Genomic DNA, 25,512 nt, shown 5'->3' with positions numbered 1-25,512 from the left:
AGGTAGGTAGCTAGAGATTGGCCCATGGAAATGAGGATGTCACCCTATCTGCTCTGGCAAGACCAGAACCCACTTCTGATCCAGTCTCATCCAAGATGGCTGTAACCAGCACTCCTCAGCAACGTTTCCTGGTTCTTGCTCAGTTTAGTGCATCTGTGCCCTGGTTCTTCCTGAGTCAGCCTCTTGAGCCCACCAACCAATCAGGTCTCTTCCCTTACGTACCAGGACTGCTGAGGAAGCTCATCCTAACTGGGTGTTTGATCCATGAAAATGGCTCTGGCGCACTTGTGTGAGCCTCTAGGTTCCTGGCCCTTGGCCCTGCTGGCTCCTTCTCTATGTGAGGGAGATACTCTCTTTGATCTCTCTAAACCAGCCTGGGAAGGGGGATTTCTTTTCTTTTCATCTGGGCTCTTTCCTGCCTTATTTTGGGTTTTCTTGCTTTGCTTTCCACGTGTGTGTGTGTGTGCACGCGCACATGCGTGTATACCAGTGTTGCCAGTCAAGTTAACACTGCTGGCAGAAAACAACCGACCAACAGCGGCTTGGGCGAGGGCGGGAGGAATTTAGACCAGGCGTGGTGGTGCATGCTTTTAATCCCAGCACTTGGGAGGCAGAGGTAGGAGGACTGCCATGAGTTTGAGGCCACCCTGACACTACCTAGTTAATTCCAGGTCAGCCTGGGCCAAAGTGAGACTCTACCTTGAAACCACCCCCCCCAAAAAAAAAGGTTTATGTTGGCTTACAGACTCAAGGGAAAGCTCCATGAAGGCAGGGGAAAACGATGGCATGAGCAGAGGGTGGACATCACCTCCTGGCCAATATCAGACGGACAATAGGAGAGTGTGCCAAACACTGGCAAGGGGAAACACCCATAACCCTGCCCCCAGTACACTGCCTCCAGTAGGCTTTAATTTCCAAATTGCCATCAGCTGGGGACCTAGCAGTCAGCCCACTTAATTTTATGGGGGACACCTGAATCAAACTACTGCAACCCCCATGCCTGGTGACCACTTACTGCCTTTTACGTTTCTCTTCTCTTCTAGAATGCTGCCTACCAATCAAGGAGAGAGAGATGCTTTCTCCTGTTGCCTTCTCAGCACCTGTATAACCTGTCATACAGAAGGCACTGTTTTCCAAATGAACTGCTGATGGGACAGCAAGGGTCCAAGTTAAGTAACTGAATGACAGTGTGGGGTCCGACCAGGGTGGACACTCAGGTCTCCCCGGTTCACATCTCAGCACTCATTTAAGAGTCTAGCTAGAAAAATCTGCAGCTAGTCTTCATGCCTCCTCTCTCCTTCCCAGGCTGTGCTCTGTGTTGGTTTTACAGTCTAGCTGTTCTACAAGAAACACCATTCATTTGTTCTGCAGGACCCAAGGCCTTCTTGTACTGCCTGCCTCCACTCTGCTTAAATGTCTTAAGGGTGCCAGATACTTGCAGCAAGTGCTTTGCAGCTGAGCTGAAAAATGCTGATGGGGACAAAGCAACTTGGAGTTTAAATGAAAACCCCGTGTGTGCCCAGTGGGTGCCAAAGTCCACGACCACCTCTGGAGATGACAGCGTCCCACGGCCAGACCTAGCGGCTGGGCTCCCGCCATCCTACGCTCTCTAGTCACCTCCTATAGGGCTGCAAATTCCGCTGCTGCCACTGAAAATTAGTGAGGGTGATTACAATCCAGAGGAAGTTTGTATAGTTATAAATTTTCAAAATGCACCTCAACAAAATGAAGATAAATGAATATATTATATAAATTAAAAAAAAAAAAAAGCAACTTGGGGCGGGAGAGATGACTTAGTGATTAAGACACTTGCCTGCAAAGCCCAGTGACCTGAATTTGATTCCCCAGCACCCATGTAAAGCCAGATGTACAAAGTTCATTTGCAATGGCTAGAGGCCCTGCTGTGCCCATTCTCTCTGTCTTTCTTCTATCTCCCTCTGCTTGCGAATAAATAAAAAAATTAAAAAATTTTTGTTTTATTTTTGCTTTTTGAGATAGGGTCTCACCAGGTAGGTATGGCTGGTCTGAAACTCCTGATTTTCCTGCCCACCTCTTGAGTGATGGGGTTATAGGTATGCACCACCACTGGCTAAAATGTGTTTGCATCTTTTTTAAAAAGTTTTTTGTTTATTTTTATTTATTTATTTGAGAGCGACAGACAAGAGAGAGAAAGGCACGGGGGGGGGGGGGGGGCGGGGGAGAGAATGGATGCGCCAGGGACTTCAGCCACTGCAAACAAACTCCAGATACATGCATCACCTTGTGCATCTGGCTCACATGGGTCCTGGGGAATTGAGCCTCGAACTGGGGTCCTTAGGCTTCACAGGCAAGTGCTTAACTGCTAAGCCATCTCTCCAGCCCTTTTTTTTAATTGTAATTTTTTTTCAATCCCACCTCATCTGGGTGTGCTCAGCATGTAGGAAGCATTGTTGGGAAGGCAAGGCCAGTCTTGGCTAGAGTGAGACCCTATAATAAAACAAGACAAAAATCCCATCTTAAGCCTTGAAAGCACACAGTTCAGCTCACGTGGTCACGTAAGAGAGCTCTGGTGCCTTTTCATTTTCCAAGACTGAAATCCTATACATATCAAGCCCTAACTTCCTTTCCTTCCCCCTCCCTTACTCCCCCACAAACAGGTCATGTGTAGAGTCATGTGGCACCTTTCTTCCTGTGACTGGAATATTTTGCACAGCAACTCAGCACAATGCACTTGTGGTCCATCTATGCAGTAATATCGACCAGAATTCCGTTCTGTTTTGAGGCCAGGTGAAAGTCCATTGTGTATACCTTTCCATTCTGCTCATCTCCTATGTGTGGGTGGGCATGCTGCAATGTTTCAACCTCTTTGTTGATATAAACTACCCTGCTATCAACATATGCGAGCAATGTTTTTTTTTTAGGCCCTGCTTTCTGTTCTTTTGGCATATGCTCAGCAATGACAATGTTAGCTCATTCTAGTTTAAATTTTGAGCCCTTCTATAACGTTTCCCATGGTTGCCACATCAGTTTACTTTCCTACCGTCAGGTTGGTGTGCATGCCCACTACCTGTGTCTTTTTTTTTTTTCCTTCGTCGAAAACACATATGGGAACACATTTTTGAAATGGAGTAAAGATTGTTCCAAACTGAAGTTGCATTTAAATCCCCAGACTCCTAAGTCTCACCCATTAGGGGAGCTGAGAAAATCACTAAGTGCTTACTAAAGCTTCATTTAGGCTGAGGAAGCCCATCTGTCTTTTTTTTTCTTTTTGTGGGGAGTAGTTTTGAAGTGGGGGGCCTCACTCTAGCCCAGGCTGGCTTTGAACTCATAGCGATCCTCCTACCTCAGCCTCCCATGCGCTGGGATTATATCCAGCTTCATCTTTTATTTATTTAGTTTTTAAAAAATCTGCAGTGTAGGACCTTAGACATGCCAGGCAAGTAAGTGTTCAACCATCAAGTTACACACCCATAGCTCCCATCGTTTACCTCATAAGAACCCTGTATGCTGAGGTTGCACATACCTCAAGGTATAGACAATTTTAGAACATGTTTTGCAGTGTATCATCAATTCCAATTCTCTGGCTGAATTATCAAGCACTAAACCTGGGCCACCTTCTTCCTGGAGTACTGTCTGTTCCTCTCCCAGCCCTGTCTGCCCCTCACACAGTGCTATCTTGAGGTATGTCTTGGAACATGTCCTCTATGTAGCCTCCAAATTCATCACTTTTCTTGATGAAGAAAAGCTCTCCAGCCATCTGAGGAGAAGCCAGGCATGGCCCAGGGCACTGGTGCAGAAATGTGCAAAGGGTGGTCAACATTTACCTTCACAGGACTGCTGATAAAAGGAGTGATAATTAGAGAGAATATAGTTTAAAAAAAATCCAGGTGTGGTGGTACATGCTTTTAATCCCAGCAGTTGGGAGGCAGAGGGAGGAGGATTGCTGTGAGTTCAAGGCCAGTCTGAGACTACACAGTGAATTCTAGGTTGTTCTGGGCTAGAGTGAGACCCTAGCTCGAAAAACCCGGGGAAAAAAGCCCTGAACATGAACAGCCCTATAGGGTAGGCAAGCACAGAGACATGGCTTAGCACCCTGGGACTCCAATTGCCTTGGGCAATGAACACACCCCCTTTCCTAATAATGTTCCTGGGATACCGCCCACACCTGCAGCAAGCTGCATGTATTCCTGCTTTTCTTTCTTATTTTCTTTTTAAATTATCTACTTATTTATTTGAAAGAGGGAAAGAGGGAGAGACAGAGAATGGGTGCCTCAGGGCCTTCAGCCACTGCAAATGAACTCCAGATGCATGTGGGGAATTGAACCTGGGTCCTTAGACTTCGCAGGCAAGAGCCTTAACTGCTAAGCCATCTCTGCAGCCCTATTCCTGCTTTAAACAATGAAAATAAGTTACTCCTTGGTAAAGTCCCATTTCTATTCAAACACATTCCAGGATATATATGGGATCTTCACACAGTGGGCTGACCTGACTTGGTCTGTTTTGGGTACATGTAAAGTATGGTGAACTGAGTCCTCTAGTGAACTTTTAGGAAGAACACCCTGTTTACCATCTTATACCTTTGCATGGCTGGGCACACATGATGAAAATCCGAGGCACTGGGCTAGAGAGATGGTTCAGTAGTTGATACTTGCCTGCAAAGCCTAATGACCAGGGTTTGATTCCCAAGTATCTACCTAAAGCCACATGCACAACAGCACACACATCTAGAGTTTGTTTGCAGCCCCTGGCAGCCTTGTGTACCCATTCTCTCCTCTCCTTTTCACTCTCTCTTCTCTCTGATTTAAAATAAATAAAAATACTTAGGGCTGGAGAGATGGCTTAGCAGTTAAGTGCTTGCCTGTGAAGCCTAAGGACGCTGGTTTGAGGCTTGATTTACCAGAACCCACGTTAGCCAGAGGCTAACACATCTGGAGTTCCTTTGCAGTGGCTGGAGGCCCTGGCACAGCCAGTCTCTTTCTCTCCTTCTTTCTCAAATTAATAAATAAAAATATTTAAAATCAGATGCATCATGGGAAGGGGCATATGCAGTAAAGTTTATACAACCCAAACTATACCCTTAGTAACCAGTTCCTCCTCCTTCTGGACCCTGTAAGAAGCCCCCGTCAGCGGCCCCTGCTCCTTTGCAGCAGTCTTTTTCCACTTTTGTTCTCCTTTCTAATAAAATCCCTAACAAGCAAGTCTCTTTCCCTTTAGCTTGGACTGGGAGACCCAGTGAAGCCACTCGGAGAAAGCCATGCTTTCTCATGTACCACTGAGAAAAATGTCCCTTTTCCCAGCTCTGAGGCAGGGGGATGGCAGGGCGAAAATGAAACAGGAACTAAACACGAGACGAGAAGTACCCAGCACTTGAACTTCATATTTGGGGGTTTGGCACAGTGGGGAAGGGCCAGGCTGTCACCAACACTGACTTGCTAATTTGTAGCACCCTTTCCCAGGCAGAAGCTTCCTCAGTGGGGATTTCCCAATGCTTGTTTTGGGGAAATTCCCAGAGCTTAGAATAGTTAAAAAACATACCTATCAGAAAACCTCCTACTGATCACTCCACTTCCTCAGGGCTGAGATAAACTGGTCCAGCTTCCCATCTCGAATAGGATGCAGCTGTGGGCCAAACCCGCCAGCCACAGAGATGCACCCAGGGAGCTGCAGCATCCACGTCTTCAGGGGCTCTGCAGCACCCCGGCTCCCAGCCAAGAAGAAAGTTTAGACTGTAACAGTCCCACCCTGCCCACAGCCACGGAGACGGGCCTGAGAGTGTATTTTCAAGAGCCGCCTCAAATGTCTCGAAGGCCTGACACGGTTGGGGAGCAGTGGTCATTCAGGTTAACTTCACATCATACCACATAGGGACTTGTTCCAGGATGTGTCAGTGGCCTGCCCACACACCCAGCCGCCGGTTGCAGGCACCAGAAAGCCCTGCTATAGCTACTCAGTCATATACAATGTTCCCTGATGTGATGAGAAGGGGGGACTCCTTTTCTTCCTTAGCCACCAAGGCAAGTTTCACTCAGAACAGATCAGCCCATTCTGAATCGTCCCTTCTGTGGTGGTTTGATTCAGGTGTCCCTCTTAAACATAGGTGTTCTGAATGCTAGGTTCCCAGCTGATGGAGATTTGGGAATTAATGCCTGCAGGAGGCAGTGTATTGTTGGGGGCGGGCTTATGGGTGTTATAGCCAGTTTCCCCTTGCCAGTGTTTGGCACACTCTCCTGTTGCTATTGTCCACCTTATGTTGGCCAGGGGGTGATGTCCACCCTCTGCTCATGCCATCGTTTCCCCGTGCCATCAAGGAGCTTCCCCTCGAGTCTGTAAGCCAAAATAAACCCCCTTTTGCTTCCCCCACACAAGCTGCTCTTGGTCAGGTGATATCTGCCAGCAATGCGAACCTGACTGCAACACCTTTCAAGCCCAACTGTCACTTCTCAGTGGCAGGTCCTCTGACTTTCAAGCTCCCCTGTTGTGCTTTGATTCCCACAGTAACCATGTCTGACTTCTATTCTAGAAGCATGTTGGGCTTACCTTTTTCAAAATATCTGCTGTGCATTCATACACTCTAGCCATGTTACTTCACTTAGCTATGTCCTCTGCATATCCCACTGACCTTCTCAAGGAAGGAACACCCTTGTGAGCCAGGACAGGCAGGCTCAACAAAAACATACACCACCTTTCATACGCTAGAATGAAACAAGTTACTATCACACTCTGTCCAGACTTCTAAAGCATTCTCTAAAAATAGTTACCTCTGAATCTCTAGAACATACTCAGCAATAATAAGATCTAAAAGGACCTAGAAATGGACACAGTAATCACTAACAACTTTCTACAACATCTAAAATCTTTAAAAAAAAAAAAAATCCATCAACATGCAATGCTGTGTTTTTGGCTGCCCAGAGATATGTATAGTATGTTATATCATGACTAAGCTTAAATTATTCCAAGCTTCTGAGCATGGATTTTTTTCACTTTTTCTACAAATGGCTCACGTCTCTAATTTCATCAAGTGAGCTTCTAGAGCCCAGTGCAGCTTGCTCTGGAGTGGTGCCATCCATGCTCTGGATCGCTGGCTGTGCCCACCTATGAGACTGGGGCAGTCTGGGCTAGGAGGCCTGGGTATTTGGTATCCGGGGGCTCGCCGCCCTGGGCCAGTAGCTGGTCTGCATGCTGGGGAAGCGCCGCCTGCCCTGGGGCTCAGGCTCCAGGTCTTCCCTGTGATGAGACTCCCACTTGGGGCAGGTGCCAGGATGTGTTTGGTTTCTCTTCAGCAGGCTGCTGCTCCTCTGTGGGTCTTTGGCTTTGATAGTGGCTGCCTATGTCCACTCTTACCGCTGAGGGTCAGTCAGTCTCTCCAAAATACCCTCTCTTGTTCTCAACTAGATCTGGCTGCCACTTTGCTGGCTCAAAGAATCTATGTGGATGCTAGCCAGTCTACTGCATCCACCCTAAGTGTCCTGGGTGTTCCCAGAACTATACTTGCAGTTGGTCTAAACAAGTGCCTTGGATTATCACTTATCAAGGAGGAAACCCTAGCAAAGATCAACTAGGCTGGGTGTGGTGGCACATGTGTCTGAAGTTCTTTGCAGTGGCTGAAGGCCCTGGTGTGCCCATTCCTCTGCCCCCTGCTCTTTCTGCTTCCCTCTCTCAAATAAATAAAATAAAATAAACTGGTTAAAAATTTGTTTTTAAAAAAAGATCAGATAGTTGGGTGTGGAGGGGCATACCAGTAATCCCAACACTCAGGAGGGTGAGACAGGAGGACTGAAAGTTTAAGGCCATCCTTACTACATAGTGAGTTCTAGGCCAACCTGGACTAAGAGACCCTATCCAAAGATTAGGTTGCCCAGCGTGGTAGCACACGTCTTTAATCTCAGCACTTGGGAGGCAGAGATAGGAGGATCGCTGTGAGTTTGAGACTACATAGTGAATTCCAGGTTAGCGTGGACTACAGTGAGACCCTACCTTGAAAAAAACAAACTGCTGGGCATGGTGGCACATGCTTTTAATACCAGCACTCAGGAGGCAGAGGTAGGAGGATTGCTGTGAGTTTGAGACCACCTTGAGACTATATAGTGAATTCCAGGTCAGCCTGGTCTAGAGTGAGACCCTACCTTGAAAAATCAATAAATAAAAAAAAACGAAGAGGAGGAAAAGAAGAAATACTTTTAAATCCCAGCACCTGAGAGGCAAAAGCAGGAGGATCATCTGAAGTCAGTATGACCTAGGGTGAAACCCTATCTCGAAAAACCAAAAGACCAAAGATTTGAAAAGAAGAAAAAATAAATTCAGCTGCTCCCAAATGGTAGGGCTGGACGAAGCGCTCACGTCCCCCTCCAAGGCACAGCTGGTGCAAGCCTCGACTCCCCTTGCCCTAGCTCCTGCCAGCCCTGCAGGCTGTCTTGGGGCAGGGGCATACTAATATATATTAGGAGCATGATAGCTGTTTTTTAGTTAGCTAGGGACTGGCCCACAGAAACAAAGATGCCGCCTTGTCCACCCTGGCAGGACTAGAACTTGTGTCCAAGCCAGTGTCATCCAAGATACTAACCGTCAACTCCAGGGACAGCTTCCTGCTTCTCTCACAACTTTCCCCAGGCTCAGTACACCTGTCAGCCTCTTGAGTCCACCAACCAATGAGGTCCTTCCCTCACTGTCTGATAACAAGGCTTGTTCTAACTGGACGTGTGATTCACATCAATGGGTCTGCAACATGTGTAAGTCTTTTGGCCCTCTTGTCTCTTCTGATCTTTGTTTGGCTCTCCTTCTCTCCTTCTGCCCTTACATGAGGGATCTTAATTGAACTCCACCTTCCCACTCCCAGCCTGGCTGGAAAAGAGAATTTCTTTTTGCCTAGACACTTTACTGTCTTACTTAAAAAAAAAAAAATTATTTGAGAGACAGAAAAGCAGATAGAGAGAGAATGGGCACATCAGGGCCTCTAGCCACCGTGAATGAACCCCAGCTGCATGTGCCACCTTGTGCCTCTGGCTTTGGTGGGTCCTGGAGAATAGAACCTAAGTCCTTAGGCTTCACAGGCAAGTGCCTTAACTGCTAAGCCATCCAGCCCGCCTGCTTTACTTTCCATGGTGTGTGTGTGTGTGTGTGTGTGTGTGTGTGCGCGCGCGTGTGCGCGCGCGCACCTCTTCCCCAGAGGCTTCTTTCCTGGGGATGTGAGGGAGATTTTCTTTTAGCTCATCAGGCTTTACCTCCTAACTCTCCCTAAAAAATAAAAATAAAAAAACAACTCCTCATTCATAATGCATCCTTCTCTGTGTCCATGTTTGCAATTCTTTGCTTGATAACTTGAAGAAAAGCCCAAAGTTGGGGTTCATGGGCCTGGAGTATCTTGCATCTTTATGGACATCTAATCCAGGACTCCAACTTCCATCAGTACCCTCCCGTGTCCTCTCTGAGCTCCCCATGGCGGCAGACTGGCTTATCACTGAAAGCAATCCGCACCGGGCTTGTCGTGACCTGACCGCGCACGTGTGCAGCGGGCCGCGTCTGAGGTGGTGGGCCTGGGAGTGCCCAGCGCGAGGAGATCTCAGACGGAGAAGCGAGGTGAGTTGGTCAGGACTTGGTTCTCAGCAGGGGAGATGGGAGCTGGCCCTCCACCACCAGGGCCGACACAGAAACTGAGTATACATCCATTTCCCAAAGGGAAAGCCTCCACGGAAGATTCTGGAGTATTATTAATCTCTGGCAACATGAGGGGAACATTCCCTTTTGAGCCAGGGAGCTGGGCAGACCCCCTTGGCCCGAACCTGAGTGTGGTAGGAAGGAAATGCGGGTGCCCTGGAGTGGAGGACGGCTGCGCGGCGGGGCGCTACCCCTCCTGTTCGTAGTCCTCCTTCCCGGCCTGGCTCCACAGTGTTGTCGGAAGGCGTGACTGAGTCTGTCAATCAAGTGACAGGCCACTATGAAGTCAGGTTTGTTTCTCAATACGGACACTGAAGGGCATTTTTCCTCCTTTTCTAAGTTTGGCTAGGGAAATGGAACACACACTAATCTTGTTGTGATAGTCTGCCAGACACAGAAGCTGTGACCACATCCCTCTTGTCTTGGCTGGCACAGAAAGCCATCCAAACAGGGAAGAAAGCACCAGTTACAAACAGCCTTGCTGACAAGGCCCGAGGCTGCCTTCAAGCTGTCACCTACAATTCCCATTCATTTCAGTGCAGGCTACTGGCATCTATTTAAGGGAAAACCAGAGACAAGATCTGTTTTTAGAGCATCCCGCTGCAGCCACAGAAAATTCTTTCAGTGAAGTTTTTTCCCCCTCTTATTTCCTTTTAAGAATGCATGGATAACAGTTTATAAATTCCTGAAATAACATTTCTTTCACCATTAAATAGGACCAAGTTCAGTTGCCATTACTTACAACAATATTACAAAGTAAGGGTAAAATTAGGCACAATGCAGAAATTAAACAAGGGCTAACCACTTTTGAAAACAACATGCCATGTTCAAAAAAAAATTCTCGCCGGGCGTGGTGGCGCACGCCTTTAATCCCAGCACTCGGGAGGCAGAGGTAGGAGGATCGCCGTGAGTTCGAGGCCACCCTGAGACTACATAGTGAATTCCAGGTCAGCCTGAGCCAGAGTGAGACCCTGCCTTGAAAAACCAAACAAAAAAAAAAAATTCTCAACTTTCAACCCTACTCCCTCTAAACTAGTGGACATTTTTTACATATCCCAATAAACTCTTCAAGAAAAGAATTTCACGAAACATAAAACTCAGCAGCAATACCACCAGCAGAAACCAGACCCTGCCACTCATCAGCAATAATTCACACCAACAATTCACACCTATTCTATTTTATCTTTCATTATTACTGTGACACAAACAAGATTGGTTTCTTTTATGGACTGCATTTACAAGAAGTTCCCTCAGGACCCTTTCCTTTCCTGCACTCATATCCGGTAAGAGAAAAGGCAAAGAGTGGATAGAGAAAGGAGACAGACTCAGAAAAGTGGAGTCAGCAACATGAGCCCACAGCATTCACTTTCTGTACACATACCCATGTGAAGGCTTTCCAGACTCCAAAATCTTGCTATTTCTCCTCTGGCTACCATCCTTCTGTTTGAAAACCAGCAACATTCAGAGCAGAAAGGGGTGTGAGGGAGGAAGCTGGTCCTCAGCTCGCCGCAGAAGACAGTCAGCCAGGCTTGCAGCTCTGGGAGCTGCTTCAGTGCTGTGTGTGCCCCGAGCCAGGGCTGCCCAGGAACTGACAGCCAGCGGCCCGTGACTCAGGCTTACTCGCTCCAGCGACATCACCAGGCAGAGAGACCTTTGGGAGGAAATTCTAAACGAAGGCAAGTCCTACAGAAGCCCAACCCCAACACCCCCCCAAGCCCATCGAGGACAGTGGCTGCCTTCAGTGGCTTTAAACTCCAATTCCCAGACCTGTGCTAGCTTTTCAGAGGGCTTTTCCAAAGCTATCTATTTTCACCAGAGAAAAGTACAGAGGTCATCCAGTTCAAAAATGGAGTTGGGATTTCATAGCATGGAATGACAAAAATTTGAGTTATGATGTTACATTATGCTAACTGTAAATTTATGAAATCACTTTAAAAGGGGGATTCTGTTTAAAAGTTATGTGTAAATAATATGCATATGCCCTCCTCTGTGAAAGTAATGCTTGTACATCTGTTCCTATGTGAAATTTTGTCTTAAAGGAGGTTCTTCAGATAATACAGTTGGTTATTTTTTTCCTCTCTGTACTTTCCTGTAGTTCCTAAATGATTGACAATGAGCAAATCTTTCTTTTATAGTCTAACATAGCTATTAACTGTATGCTTCCTTTATTTCTTGACAGGAAGTGATTGCCTTTTGAACTTTATTAACAATGAGGTTGCATGTTCATCTCTCAATATATCAGTTAAAAAAGTAAAAAGTGGGCTGGGCATGGTGGTGCATGCCTTTAATCCCAGCACTCAAGAGTCAGAGGTAGGAGGATTGCCATGAGTTCAAGACTACCCCGAAACTACATAGTGAATTCCAGGTCAGCCTTGGGCTAGAGTGAGACCCTACCTCAAAAAAAAACAAAACAACAAACAAAACAAAACAAAAAGTAAGAGTGGAACAGCCAGGTGTGTTGACACACCCCTTTAATCCCAGCACTGGGGAGGCAGAGATAGGAGGATTGCCATGAGTTCAAGACTACCCTGAGACTACATAGTGAATTCCAGGTCAGTGAGATCTGACCTCGAAACCCTCCTGTCTCCCCCCCAAAAAAACACAAAAAGAGTGGAGATTGAAAAAATACAGTCTTTCAGGGAGTGGCAGGATCACCTCACTGAGGACTGATAAAGCATTATCTGCTTCTGCTCCATGAGGCCTCCCAGTAACATCCCAGTTCCCTCAGAAACTGAAGCATCACACTGGGTTTGGTGACACATACCTATAATCCCTGCACTCTGGAGGAGGGCAAGTTCCAGTCCAATCTGGACTGTGTGGTAAGACCTTGCTTCAAAACAAGCATTACCGAACCAGGGTGTAGCTCGGTGGGAGAATGAACACCTGCCTGTAGGTGAGGCTCTGGATTCACCACACACACACAAGCCAGGCATGGCGGCTGGCAGCTATAATCCTAGCAATCAGGAGACTCTGAGGCAGTAGACCTTACTTAAAAAGGTTAGATAGGAGGTAGGAAGATGGCTCAGCAGCTAAAGGTGCTTGCTTGCAAAGCCTGCTGGTTTAGGTTCAATTCCCAAACCAAGTGTCTGCCATTTTGTTGTGTGGCAAGAGGCCTGGCATGCCCATACATAAACATGTACAAATAAATATTTTTTTTAAAAGATTAATTAAAAAGCATCAGAAGGCATGGCATGGTGGTACATGCCTTTAATCCCAGCACTGGGGAGGCTGAGTTAGGAGCATCACTGTGTGTTTGAGGCCAGCCTGAGACTACATAGTAAATTCCAGGTCACCCTGGGCTACCATAAGACCCTACCTTGAAAAACCAAACCAAACAAACATTGGAACTTGGGAGGCCAAGGTGGGAGGATTACCATGAGTTGAGGCCCATCTGGTACTACATAATGAGTTCTAGGCCAACCTGGGCTTGAGTGAGACCCTAATGGGGGGAGTAGAGGATATAAAATGAGACCTAGGGGTGTAACGCCTGCTGGTGTCTGGCTAAGTGCTTATATTATGCTCACCAAACTGCCAGGTAAGCACTTTTCTTAACATTCATACCCATATATTAATGCTACTCTCACTTTTGGTTAGAGAAGCTTTTCTTTACAGATGGCAGTGACCACTGGAATGACTCAGAAAGCACCATAGTGCTGAGAAGTGGCAGAGGAGTGTTTAGCACTGAAACATCTCTATCACACCTTCCAAGGCTCAGGGTCTACTGCAGAAGAGGTGGTGGAAAGAATGTAAGAGCCAAAAGAAGGGTAGGACTCCTTATAACATGCTCCCCCCAGATACAAAATGGCCTGGATATCCATGACCTCACAGTGCCTGACACTATCTACACAAGACCATTATAACAGGAGGAAAAGATGATGACATCAAAATAAAAGAGACTAATTGAGATGGGGAGGGGATATGATGGAGTATGGATTTGTAAGGGGGAAAGTGGAGGTGGGAAGGGAATTATCAGGATTTATTGTCTACAAATATGGAAGATCTATTTGTCTTACTTATTATTTGTTTAATTTGCAAGGAGAGAGAGAGAAAGATTGAGAATGGGCACACTAGGACCTCTAGCTGCTGCAAATGAACTCCAGATCCATGTGCCACTTTGTGCATCTAGATTTACATGGGTATTGGGGAATCAAACCTGGGTTGTTAGGCTTCATAGGCAAGTCTGGTACTGCTAAACCATCTCTCCAGCCCAGTGTACATCTGTGATCCCAGTAATGGGGAGGCTGAAGGAAGAGGATCATTGAGACTTCAAAGCCATCCTGGACTACATAGTTGAGTCCCAGGTCAGCCTGGGTTAGAGTTAAACTCTTTCTTAAAAAAACTAACTAGCACCAGGACAAATGAGATAGCCCTTACTTTTTTTATAGAGAGTTTAATAGGTGTAGGCCCTCTTGTAGCCCATGATTGATGGTAGGAGAGAGGGGGTAGGTCATGGATGAGCCTAATAATGGTACCAAACTGCCTGTACTTGCAGAATAAAAAACTAATAATAAAAAAAAAAAAACTAAACTAAATAGTCAGGCATAGTGGTGCATGCCTTTAATCCCAGAACTGGGGGAGGGAGAGGTAAGAGGATCCCCGTGAGTTTGAGGCCCGCCTGAGACTACATAGTGAATTCCAGATCAGCTTGGGCTAGAGTGAGATTCTACTTCAAAATAAGTAAAAAATAAGAGCTGGAGGGATGGCTTAGCAGTTAAGGTACTTACCTATGAAGCCAATTTTCAATTCCCAGGACCCATGTAAACCAGGTAAAACCACAAGGTGACACATGCATCTGGAGTTCGTTTGCAGTGTGGCTGGAGGCCCTGGAGCACCCATTCTCTCTATATATCTGCCCTTTTCTATTTCTTTCTCTCAAATAAAAAAAAATAACTAAATAAAAAACAGGGCTGGAATGATGGCTTACTAGTTAAGGCACTTGCCTGCAAAGCCAAAGGACCCAGGTTCAATTAATTCCCCAGGACTCAGAAGCACAAGATGGTACACACATGTGGAGTTCACTTGCAGGGGCTGGATGGAGGCCTTGGTGTGCCTATTCTCTCTCCCTCCTTCCTTCCCTCCCTCTCTCTCTCTCTGCCTCTTTCCCTCTCTTTCAAATTAATAAATAACATTTTTTTAAAAAGACAATGGGCCAGCACTCAGGAGGCAGAGGTATGAAGATCACTGTGAGTGTTCTGAGGCCAGCATGAAACTACAGTGTGAGTTTGAGGCCAGCCTGGGCTAGAGTGAGAGACTACCTCGAAAATACAAAACAAAACAAAACAAAACAAAAAAGGCAGGGCGTGGTGGCGCACGCCTCTAATCCCAGCACTCGGGAGGCAGAGGTAGGAGGATCACCATGAGTTCAAAGCCACCCTGAGACTACAGAGTTAATTCCAGGTCAGCCCGGGCCAGGGTGAGACCCTACCTTGAAAAACAAAAAACAAACAAACAAAAAAGACAAAGGGACTGTAAAAATGGCTCAGCAGTTAAAGGTCCTTGCTTCCAAAGCCTGACAGCCCAGATTCAATTCTCCAGCCACCCATGTAAAACCAGATGGACATTTTATTTGTAGTCACAAGAGGTCCTAACACACACACACACACACACACACACACACACACAACGTATGTGCACAAATAAATAAATAAATTTTTAAAAACTCAACTAAAAGTGAAACAAAGTTCCAGCTTCATATTAAGAGAAGTTTTAAAAGATGAAGTCATCGTTTAAAGGGCTGGAGGGGTTGTGGCTCAGAGACGGAGCACCTGTGTAGCATGTGTGAGGCCTGGGGTTCTCGTCTCAGACAGTGCAAAAACAGAAAACAATAAGTCCTTTGACCTGGATCCTGGGTGTGATGTTGTATATCTTCAGTTCCAAGATACCAGGGAAGCTGAGGCAGTAATGATGTTGATGAAACCAATGAACTCAAGGCTTTGAGTAAGACTTTCTCCAAAGGAGGGAAAAGATGAGTACTGGTTATACCTCAGTGCTATATAGTACAAGGCCAGAGGTTTAATCACCAGCAACAGGCATAGAAAAGTTGTATTTTAAAAGTGTCATCAAATACCTGTGTGTTAGCAGGGCATGGTGGCAGAAGTCGGAGTCAGCCTGGGACTAGAGTCAGTGCCAAGTCAGCCAGGGCTAAAAAGTGAGACCCTACCTCAAAACAACAGCAACAACAACAAACAACCTAAAAGTCACACCTTTAATCCTAGCAGAGGTAGGATTGCTATGAGTTTGAGCCCAGCCTAGAACTATAGAATGAGGACCAGGTCACCCTGGGCTACAATCAGAACCTACCTTGAAAAAAATAAAAACAAGCCTGGCATGGTAGTGCATGCTTTTAATTCCAACACTCAGGAAGCAGAGGTAAGAGGATCACAAGGTTGCCTGAGACTACATAGTGAATTCCAGGTCAGCATGGGCTAGAGAGAGAACCTACATTGAAAAACCAAAAAGAAAAAACAAAGCAACCCCCCACCAATAAAAACCCTGTGTTGTGGGCTGGAGAGATGGCTCAGTGTTTCAAGGCACGTGCCTGCAAAGCCTGATAACATGGGTTCGATCACCCAGTACTCATGCAAAGCCAGATGCACAAAGTGACACATGTGTCTGGAGTTTATTGGTAGTGGCAAGAGGCCCCGTGTGCCATTCTCATTCTCTCTCCTTACAAATGAATAGAAATCTTTAAAAAAGAAAAAAAAAAAACAGCAAAGAAACATGTGTGTTAGCCCACACCACAGAGTATATCTATGGCTAGTAACGAGTGTTTCATTGAATCAGGCTCCTTAAAGCTGTTTTGCAGCCGGCTTGTCTATTATGTGGCGCTGCAAAGTGCAATTCACACCACACAAGGTGCAACGTATGTTCAGTGAAAGAAGTCTGAAAGCCTCTGTGACAGGATCTACTTAGACATCCTGAGTAGTCAGAGGCGCCAAAGTCCAAAGAGAAAGCTAGGTCTCAACCTTATCTATGTTATTTATGACTACTCCCAAGAAAGTGTACGATTGTGAGTTTACAGAGCTGAGTGCAAAAAGCACAATGGTCATATCACCAGGGAGGATAGAGTGCTCAAAGCCAGGCAAAGCTATAAAACAAGACCCTGCCTCAAAAACCAAACCAAAACAAAAAACATCCAGAGACAGATAGGTGATAGACAGACTGACAGAAAGACAGTTCATGTCCTTGTGCCTCAAAACTGGGTATATGGACAGCAACATGGGCATTACCTGAGGGCTAGTCAGAAATGATTCCCAGTCCCCAGCCCAGCCCAATGACTCAAAATCTGCCTCTTCAGGGCTGGAGAGATGGGTTAGCGGTTTAAGGCATTTGCCTGAAAAACTAAAGGATCCCGGTTTGACTCTGCAGGACCCACATAAGCCAGATGCATCTAGAATTCATTTGCAGTGACTGGAGGCCCTGGCACATCCATTCTCTTCCTCTCTTTCTCTCTCTGTTTATTTATTTATTTATACATAAATTTATACATAAATATGTATATAAATAATATATATTGTAAATAAATATATTAAAATATATATAACAATATAACATATATATATAAAATTCATAGGCCCAGGCTGCTCTTGTAAACACACTGTGAGAAACTATGCTGAGGTAAAATCCTGAGTGTAGCACGCTCTTCCTATCAACTCATGAGCTAATGCAAGCTATGCAGGTGAATTCAGTCAGAGCGAAGAAGCAAAGTGCGGGACACTGAGATGCCAAGCAGTGAGAGAGGTTCCCACCAACATGATCCCTTCTAACAAACCCCAAAGCCCAGAGGAAAACAACTAAATCCACAGTAGTTTTGTTTTCTGAAACCCTCTAGACAAAGCCACAGCTGCCACCTGTGCTTTGTCTGACCTCTGCTCACAAGTGAGGCTTCTAAACCCAGAGCTGGGTCAAGGCACTAGCAGAGGCGCTTTGGGGCATACAGGACCTTAGGCCAGAAGCACCCACTAAAGAACTCACTTTACTACACTCAAAGACAAAAAGGGGCTGGAGAGATGGCTTTAGAGGTTTAGGTGGTTGCCTGCAAAGCCAAAGGACCCAGGTTTGAGTCCCAAGTACCCACATAAACCAGATGCACAAGATGGCATGTGTATCTGGAGTTCGTTTGCAGTGGCTGGAGGTCCTGGCATGTCCATTCTCCCTCTCTCTGCCTCTTTTACTCTCTCTCTCTCAAATAAATAAAATTACATTTAAACAAGACATCTCAAAGAACATTCACTTAGCAACCCTTCTGAGATATATCTGAAAGAAGTCACTGCTAATATAGAAAAGGAAATGATGGAAGAAACAAGCTTGACTTTTATGTATTTAAAAAATGCTCGGGATGACAGCCTAAATTTATCAATGCTACAATGGAATTCTTTTTCTTTCTCTCTCTCTCTCTGAAAATCTCACTTGTAGTGGAAATTAACCTATTCCTCCGGTGAGACAGCACTATCAGCATGCCACAGGCCACTGGGCCTGGGAAGCCACACATACTGATGACCAGAAGCAATCAGAGAAGTGAAAAGTCTACTCTCAAAGGCCCAAATCACTTATTAGAAGCAAATGGTTGGAAATCAGCAGAAAGTTTAGTCAGGTATGCTGGTACAGGCCAGCAATCCCACCACTTAAAGGGCAGAAGCAGGCGAATTGAAGTTTCAAGGCCAAATTGGTCAATTTAGTGAGAGACCCTGTCTCAAAATTTAAAATAAGGACTGGGGATATAACACAGTGGTAGAGTCCTTGCTTTGCATATGCAAGGCCCTAAATTCACATTCACGCAGGTATGAACACACCCAAACACAACCCAAATGAATGGAAGAAAAAGCACTGGGCACTACAGATGAGCCCTGGACAGTGAATGGGTTAAAGACAGACGTTATAGCCGGCACTGTTAGCGGCGGTACTTTGGAGGTGGAGACAGGAAGATGCGCTCAAGGCTGTTCTCATTACATAACGACTGAGACCAGAATGTACCAGAATGCACCTCACCCCAAAATAGAAAGAAAAAGTCTAGGCTAGACTGAGACACTGCCTGGAAAACACACACACACACACACACACACACACACACACACACACACACAATATAAATAAAAAGCACTTTTAAAAACTTGGGACATAGGATATTAATCCTAAGAAAGTTTTCCACTTTACAAAGATTTGAACAAAGACAAATTACGAAATGGAGCTAGAAGATGAAATCTCGCAAGTTTGCTGGAAAGATGTTAAAACACTGAGCTGGGTATGGTAGTGCATGCCTATAATCCTAGCACTGGAGAGACTGAGGCAGGTAGACTAGGCTACAAAACAAGACTCTATATCAAAAAAATAAACAAACAAAAAAGTTAGCTGAACCTGGTGGTGCACGCCTTTCATCCAAGAACTCAGGAGGTAGAAGTAAGAGGATTGCTGTGAGTTCAAGGCCAGCCTGGAGCTACAGAGTGAGTTCCAGGTCAGCGTGGGCTAGAGTGAGACTCTACCTTGAAATAACAAATTAAAAAAAAAAAAAGTTAAAAAACAAAAAAGAAAAAAAAAAGTTAAACACTTTACCATGTTTTTCTGAGACAGGGATTAGAACACTCTGTTCCTTTCTAAAGCCGTGGATTACAGGCAATGATAAGGCACGAAATACCAGCTACAGGCCTGCTACTGGCGCTCATGTGGTCTCCATGGCCTGCAGGCAGTGGGGTTTCAGACCCTGGCAGCGTTTGTTTGTAATCTGTTTCTGCTTGCAGAAGCCTTTCACAATTTCTGGATTCCTTGGACTGTGTGGAATCCACGCTATCACAGCGGGCCAGACAGTGTTCCAGGGTAGTCTTAGCAGTCAGGGAACACACTTACTGTAAGGCTGGGCCTACAGGCAAGTACACGGACTCATCATGTTTTACAAATAAGTATAACCAGTGTTTTTGCTTTATTTTTAATTTATTTATTTGCAGGCCAAAAGAGAGAGAAAGGATATGAGAATGTGAGTATGGGCACGCCAGGCTCTCCTGCTGCTGCACATGAACTCTAGTATGTGGATACTAGGAAATCGAACCTGGGCTGGCAGGCTTTGCAAGTAAGTACTTTTAACCACGGAACCCAAGTACTCCCTTTGTTGCAAATCCCTCAGGATTTGAGTATAAAGTGGGACAGCAACAGGAGGATAGAACCAGGTAAGACACAAGACTTAGACTATAGACATTTAACAAAGCCAGCTTCAAGCGCCTTTCCCAACAGCTGAGCTACTCAAGCCCTCAAGAAATGTTAAGTATATAAGGTCTAATTTCATCTTTTCTCCCTGATTTTTTGCTTGTTGTTTTCTTGAGATAGGGCCTCACTGAGCTGGCCTTTGGCATTCGGCAGTGCTCCGGCCTCATGTCTAGAGAGGAAGGGATTAAAAGTGTGAGCCGCTATGCCCAGCTCTGATTCTTTTTAAAACAATTTTATTCGTGTGTGTATGTAGGTGTGTTTGGTGTATACATGCACTCATATGAGCACGCAAACTGCAAATAAGTCAGCTTGCACCACTTTTTGCATCTAGCTTTACAGGGTGCTGGGAAAGCAAACCAGAGCCAGCATTCTTTGAAAGCAAGTGGTTTTAACCGAGCCCCTCTGATTCTTTATCCAAACATTTGAAGAAAACACAGAAGGATGGTGGGACATGTCTGCATTCCCAGCATTTGACTAGCACTAGCCTAGACTGACCTGCAATTCACTCTGTAGCCCCAGTCTGGCCTCCATCTCACTGACATGAGTCCATCTTGGGTTACATAGTGAGATTATCTTAAAAAAAAAAAAGCTGATGGAGAAGGAACCAAAACAGACACACAAAAAGATGACTAATCAGGGCTGGAGAGATGGCTTAGTGGCTAAGCACTTGCTTATGAAGCCCAAGGACCCTGGTTCAAGGCTCGATTCCCCAGTATCCATGTAAGCCAGATGCACAAGGATGCAAGCATCTGGAGTTCGCTTGCAGAGGCTGGAGGCCCTGGTATGCCCATTCTCTCTTTGCCCCTTTCTCTGTCTGTCTGTTGTTCTCAAATAAGTAAATAAAAATAAACAAAAAAGATGAATAAGGGCTGGAGAGATGGCTTAGCAGTTTAAGGTGCTTGCCTGTGAAGCCTAAGGACCCAGGTTTGATTCTCCAGGTCCCACATAAGCCAGATGTACATGGTGGTGCATGCATCTGGAGTTCGTCTGCAGTGGCTAGAGGCCCTGGTATACCCATTCTCAATCTCTTTCTCACTCTCTAATAAATAAATAAAAATAAATTTTAAAAAAGATGAATAATCAGACTGGAGAGATGGCTCAATGGTTAAAGGTGCTTGCAAAAAGTCTGATGGCTCAGGTTTGAGTCCCCAGGACTCACATAAAGCCAGATAGATACCTAATGTGCTGCAAATGTCTGGAGTTCACTTGCAGTGGCAGGAGACCCTGGCACACCATTCTCTTTTTCTCTGTTTGACTATAAATATGCAAATAAAAATATTTAAAAAGATAAATAATCATAATAATAATAAATCAAATTTATTTTTGAGGTAGGGTTTCATTAGGTTTCACGAGCCCAGGCTGATCCCCTATGTAGTCTCAGCATAGCCTCCAACTCATGGGGATCCTCCTACCTCTGCTTCCCAAGTGCAGGGATTGAAGGCATGTGCTACCACGCCTGGCTTTTTTTTGTCACCACATCTGGTTTATGCAGTGCTGAGGATCAAACCCAGGGTTTGCTAGGCAAACACTATCAATTGAGCTATATTTCCAGCTCCCTTGGAGACAAGGTCTTACCCCGTTGTCCAGGCTGGCTTCAAACTCATGATCCTCCTACTGCAGTTGGGGCGCTGAGACTACGGATACGGGCCATCAATGCCCTGCCAAAAGTTATGCTTGAAGAAGTCACAAAGGTGTCCCCCATGTGCATATGTGCTTTTCTTTTTTCCTTTCCTTGTAACCATATGCTGAATGGAGTATTTAAGTGATGAAAGTTTAGAAAACCCATAGGTGATTACATGGTAATTGAAATTTTGGGTCAAGAGAAATCACTGGGAAATATTTAGTCGGAGTTTGTTTTTCCCCTTAGTAACCTGAGTGCATATAATTTAAATTAGCTTAACTTATAGTTGGACGGTAATTAACCAGAATGCTGTTCTATAGACTTCTACAAACTCCTGAGAGCCCTAGGGTTCTTCTACTCACTAGACAAGGAGACTTGCCTGGGCCACTGGCTGCTGTGGTTAAGTAAGTCTGAACAGCTCTCTGAATATCACTGCCCTGCCCCTGTGGGACCAACAGTTCCAGATCAACCATCCTAATCATATACCCATTACTCATACTTACTATGCACCTGATGGTTTTTCTATAGCTGACAGAAAAATAATATCAACTTTATTGCTCACTTTACAGACAAATTAAAACTCTGAGGTTGTGATTTCCCATACCTGGTCAGCAAGCCTCAATGAGGAATGGGATTCAACTCCAACTTTTTGACCCAAAGCTGCTGAACCAGAAAATATGGCAGCAGTGATGGGAATACAATAATGCCAGAACAATGGCTTAGATCAACCTAGTGCCATCTCTTCCTGCTTGTTAGGTGTACCATAGGAGAGCAGAGACACGTGATCTGTTCTTAATCAACAATCTACATGTAAATCTGTTATTTCTAATAAGTTAGAAGCGAAATTGTTTTTGTTGTTTATTTCACAATACAGTGTTGCCCTAGCCCAGGCTGACCTGAAACTCACTTTGTAGTCCAGGCTGGCCTCAAACTCACGCAATCTTCCTACCTCTGCCTCCTAAGTGCTAGGATTAAAGAAGTGTGTCACCACGCCTGGCTAGAAGCTGGATTTTTTAACACACCACCAGGCAGAAGAAAGAAAAAGCAACTTTCTTGGCTGGAGAAATGGCTCAGTGGTTAAAGGTGCCTGGTTACTAAACCTGCCAGTCTGGGTTCAATTCCCAGTAATTATGTAAAGCCAGCCATACATAGTGGCATGTGTGCCTGGAGTTGTTGGCAGTGATGTGGCCAAGAAGCTCTGGTATGCCCATATCCTCTCTCAAATAAATAAATAAATAAATAAAAATATTAAATATACACATAAGCCAATTAAAAATTTACACATCATTAAAATTCATCAGTGATTACGATTTTATAATTAAGATTTAGAAACATTTTTTTAACCAGTTTTTTAAATTTATTTGAGAGTGATAGACAGAAAGTGGGAGAGAGAGAAAGAATGGGCGCGCCGGGGCTTCCAGCCACTGCAAACAAACTCTAGACGCATGCGCCCCCTTGTGCATCTGGCTAACGTGGGTCCTGGGGAATGGAGCCTCGAACCGGGGTCCTTAGGTTTCACAGGCAAGCGCTTAACCACTAAGCCATTTCTCTAGCCCAAACATTTTTTTTAAATCTTCTCAGCCTCCTGAGATCATAAGAATGTGAATCATCAACTCCACTTTCCAGCCTGTCCGCCCAAGTTCAATCCCCAAGTACCCATGGAGAGCTGGTAGAAAAGTGGCACATGATATTGTAATCCCAAAGTGCCTACACCAACGGGAAACAGAACGAGGAGAATGCGCAGCTCAAGGCCCAGCTAGTTTGGAGTTCTTTAGTTTATAAGAGACCCTGTCTTAAAGAAGACTGCACAGGCACCTGGCGGTTGTCCTCTGACCTCCACATTACTGCTGCAGCACACATGCCCAGATACATACACAATATATGTACATTTTGGTTTTTCGAGGTATGATCTCCCTCTAGCCCAGGCTGACCTGGAATCCACTATGTACTCTTAGGGTGGGCTCAAATTCATGTGGATTCTCCTACCTCTGCAGCCTGAGTGCTGGGGTTAAAGGTGTGCACCCCCATGCCTGATCCTAATTAAAAAAAAAAAATTCCAAGAGCTGGAGAGATGATTTAGAGGTTAAGGCACTGGCTTGCAAAGCTTAAGGACCCAGGTTCGATTCTCCAGGACCCATGTAAGCCAGATGCACAAGGTGGCACGTGTATCTGGAGTTCATTTACAGCTACTGAGTTCATTGGCAGTGGCTGAAGGCCATACTGCACAGTTCTCTCTCTCCTACCTTTCTCGCAAACAAATAAATAAATAAATAAACAAACAAACAAACTAGTAATTCAAGCCAGGAATAGTGGTACATGCCTTTAATCCCAGCATTCAAGAGGCTGAAGTAGGTGTATCATTGTGAGTTCAAGGCCAGCCTGGGTTAGAGTAAGACCTGTCTTAAAAAAAAAAAAAAAAAAAGAGGCTGGGTATGGTGGTGCCTGCCTTTAATCCCAGCACTGAGGAAGCAGAGGGAGGAGGATCTCTGTGAGTTTGAGGCCAGCCTGAGAATACATAATGAATTCCATGTCAGTCTGGGCTAGAGCGAGACCCTACCTTGAAAAATTTTTGAAAAAAAAAAAGACTCAATTCAACAAAAACAACAAAAATTAGTAACTAGGGACTAAAGAGATGGCTTAGTTGTTAAGGCACCTGCCTGCAAAGCCTAAGGACCCAGGTTCGATTCCCCAGTACCCATGTAAATCAGATGCATGGGGTGGCACATGCGTCTGGAATTTGTTTGCAGTGGCTGGAGGCCCTGGCGCTCCCACTCTCGGTCTTTTCCCTCTCTCAAATAAATAAATAAAAATATTTTTAAAACGGCTGGAGAGCTGGCTTAGCATTTGCCTGTGAAGCCTAAGGACCCCAGTTTGAGGCTTGATTCCCCAGAACCAACGTTAGCCAGATGCACAAGGGGTGGCATGCATGTAGAATTTGTTTGCATTGGCTGGAGGCCCTGGTGCACCCATTCCCTTTCTCTCTCTGCCTCTTCCTCTGTCACTCTCAAATAAACAAATAAATAAATAATAAAATATTTAAAAAAATAGTAACTAAACTGAAAGGTAGGCAAAGGGATTGAGTAGACATATTCCAAAAGATGATACACAAATGGCCAATAAACATCACAATGAACATCATCTACTATTCAGAGAAATGCCCATGAGACAGTCTCACATACTTTGTTAGGATATTATATAATTCTTGATCAAAAAATGGAACTTTCTTTTGCTTTCTTTCTTTTTTTTTTAACTTTGTTTATTTATTTATTTGTCAGAGAAAGAGGGAGAGAGAGATAGAGAGAGAGAATGGGTGCACCAGGGCCTCCACCCACTGTAAATGAACTCCAGATGCTTGCGACCCCTTGTGCATCTGGCTAATGTGGGTCCTGGGGAATTGAACCTGGGTCCTTTGGCTTTGCAGACAAACACCTTAACTGCTAAGCCATCCCTCCAGCCCTGTTAATTTCTTTTGCAATGCTGAAAATAGAACCTAGGGTCTTGGGCATACTTAGTAACTATTATACTACCAAGCTATATTCCAGCCCTAGGAATAGAACTTTTTTCCTTCCTTCTCTTTTCCTTTCTTTTTTGTCTTCTTCTTCTTTTTTTTTTTTTAGGCAGGGTCTCATTCTGATCCAGACTGACCTTGAACTCACTTTGTAGCCTATGCTAGCCTTAAACTCATGGCCATCGCCCTATCTTGGCCTCCCAAGTGCTGGGAAAAGGTGGGAGCCACTGTGCCCAGCTAGGAATGGAACTTTCTGGTGGGCACATAGGTTACTATTTGTAACTGAACTCATCCATGCTCATGAGCCTTCAGCTACTGACATACAGGGCCAAAATAATTTTTAATATAGTGGATTATAAATCATTTTATAATTATTCTTTAGCATACACAGAATAATGACAGCTACAAAATGAGAAAGTTGGGCTGGAGAGATGGCTTACTGGTTAAGGTATTTGCCTGCAAAGCCTAAGGACTGGGTACAATTCCCTAGAACCCACATGAGCCAGATGCACATTCTGGCAAATGCATCTGGAGTTCCTTTGTAGTTGCTAGAAGCCCT

At 45.1% G+C, this 25,512-nt stretch overlaps 1 protein-coding gene across 6 annotated transcripts in view; it reads right to left on the bottom strand.

Moving 5' to 3' along the window:
• Spata13 (spermatogenesis associated 13) overlaps positions 1–25,512 on the bottom strand; it is a 158,031-nt gene that overhangs the window by 31,191 nt on the left and 101,328 nt on the right. Inside the window, exon 1 of one of the 6 annotated variants that reach the window (XM_045154067.1) lies at positions 11,012–11,184. The exons of the other annotated variants lie outside the window; for them this stretch is intronic. Coding sequence (XP_045010002.1) covers positions 11,012–11,066 — 55 coding nt within the window. The 5' untranslated portion in view covers positions 11,067–11,184. Of the gene's footprint in view, positions 1–11,011; positions 11,185–25,512 lie in introns of those variants that run through there. 6 annotated transcript variants of the gene reach the window in all.

This window comes from Jaculus jaculus, chromosome 7 (genome assembly GCF_020740685.1).
Source record: "Jaculus jaculus isolate mJacJac1 chromosome 7, mJacJac1.mat.Y.cur, whole genome shotgun sequence".
Taxonomy (NCBI): domain Eukaryota; kingdom Metazoa; phylum Chordata; class Mammalia; order Rodentia; family Dipodidae; genus Jaculus; species Jaculus jaculus.
The sequence above is the reverse complement of the archived record's forward strand: the minus strand, read 5'-3'. Positions and strand labels throughout refer to the sequence as shown.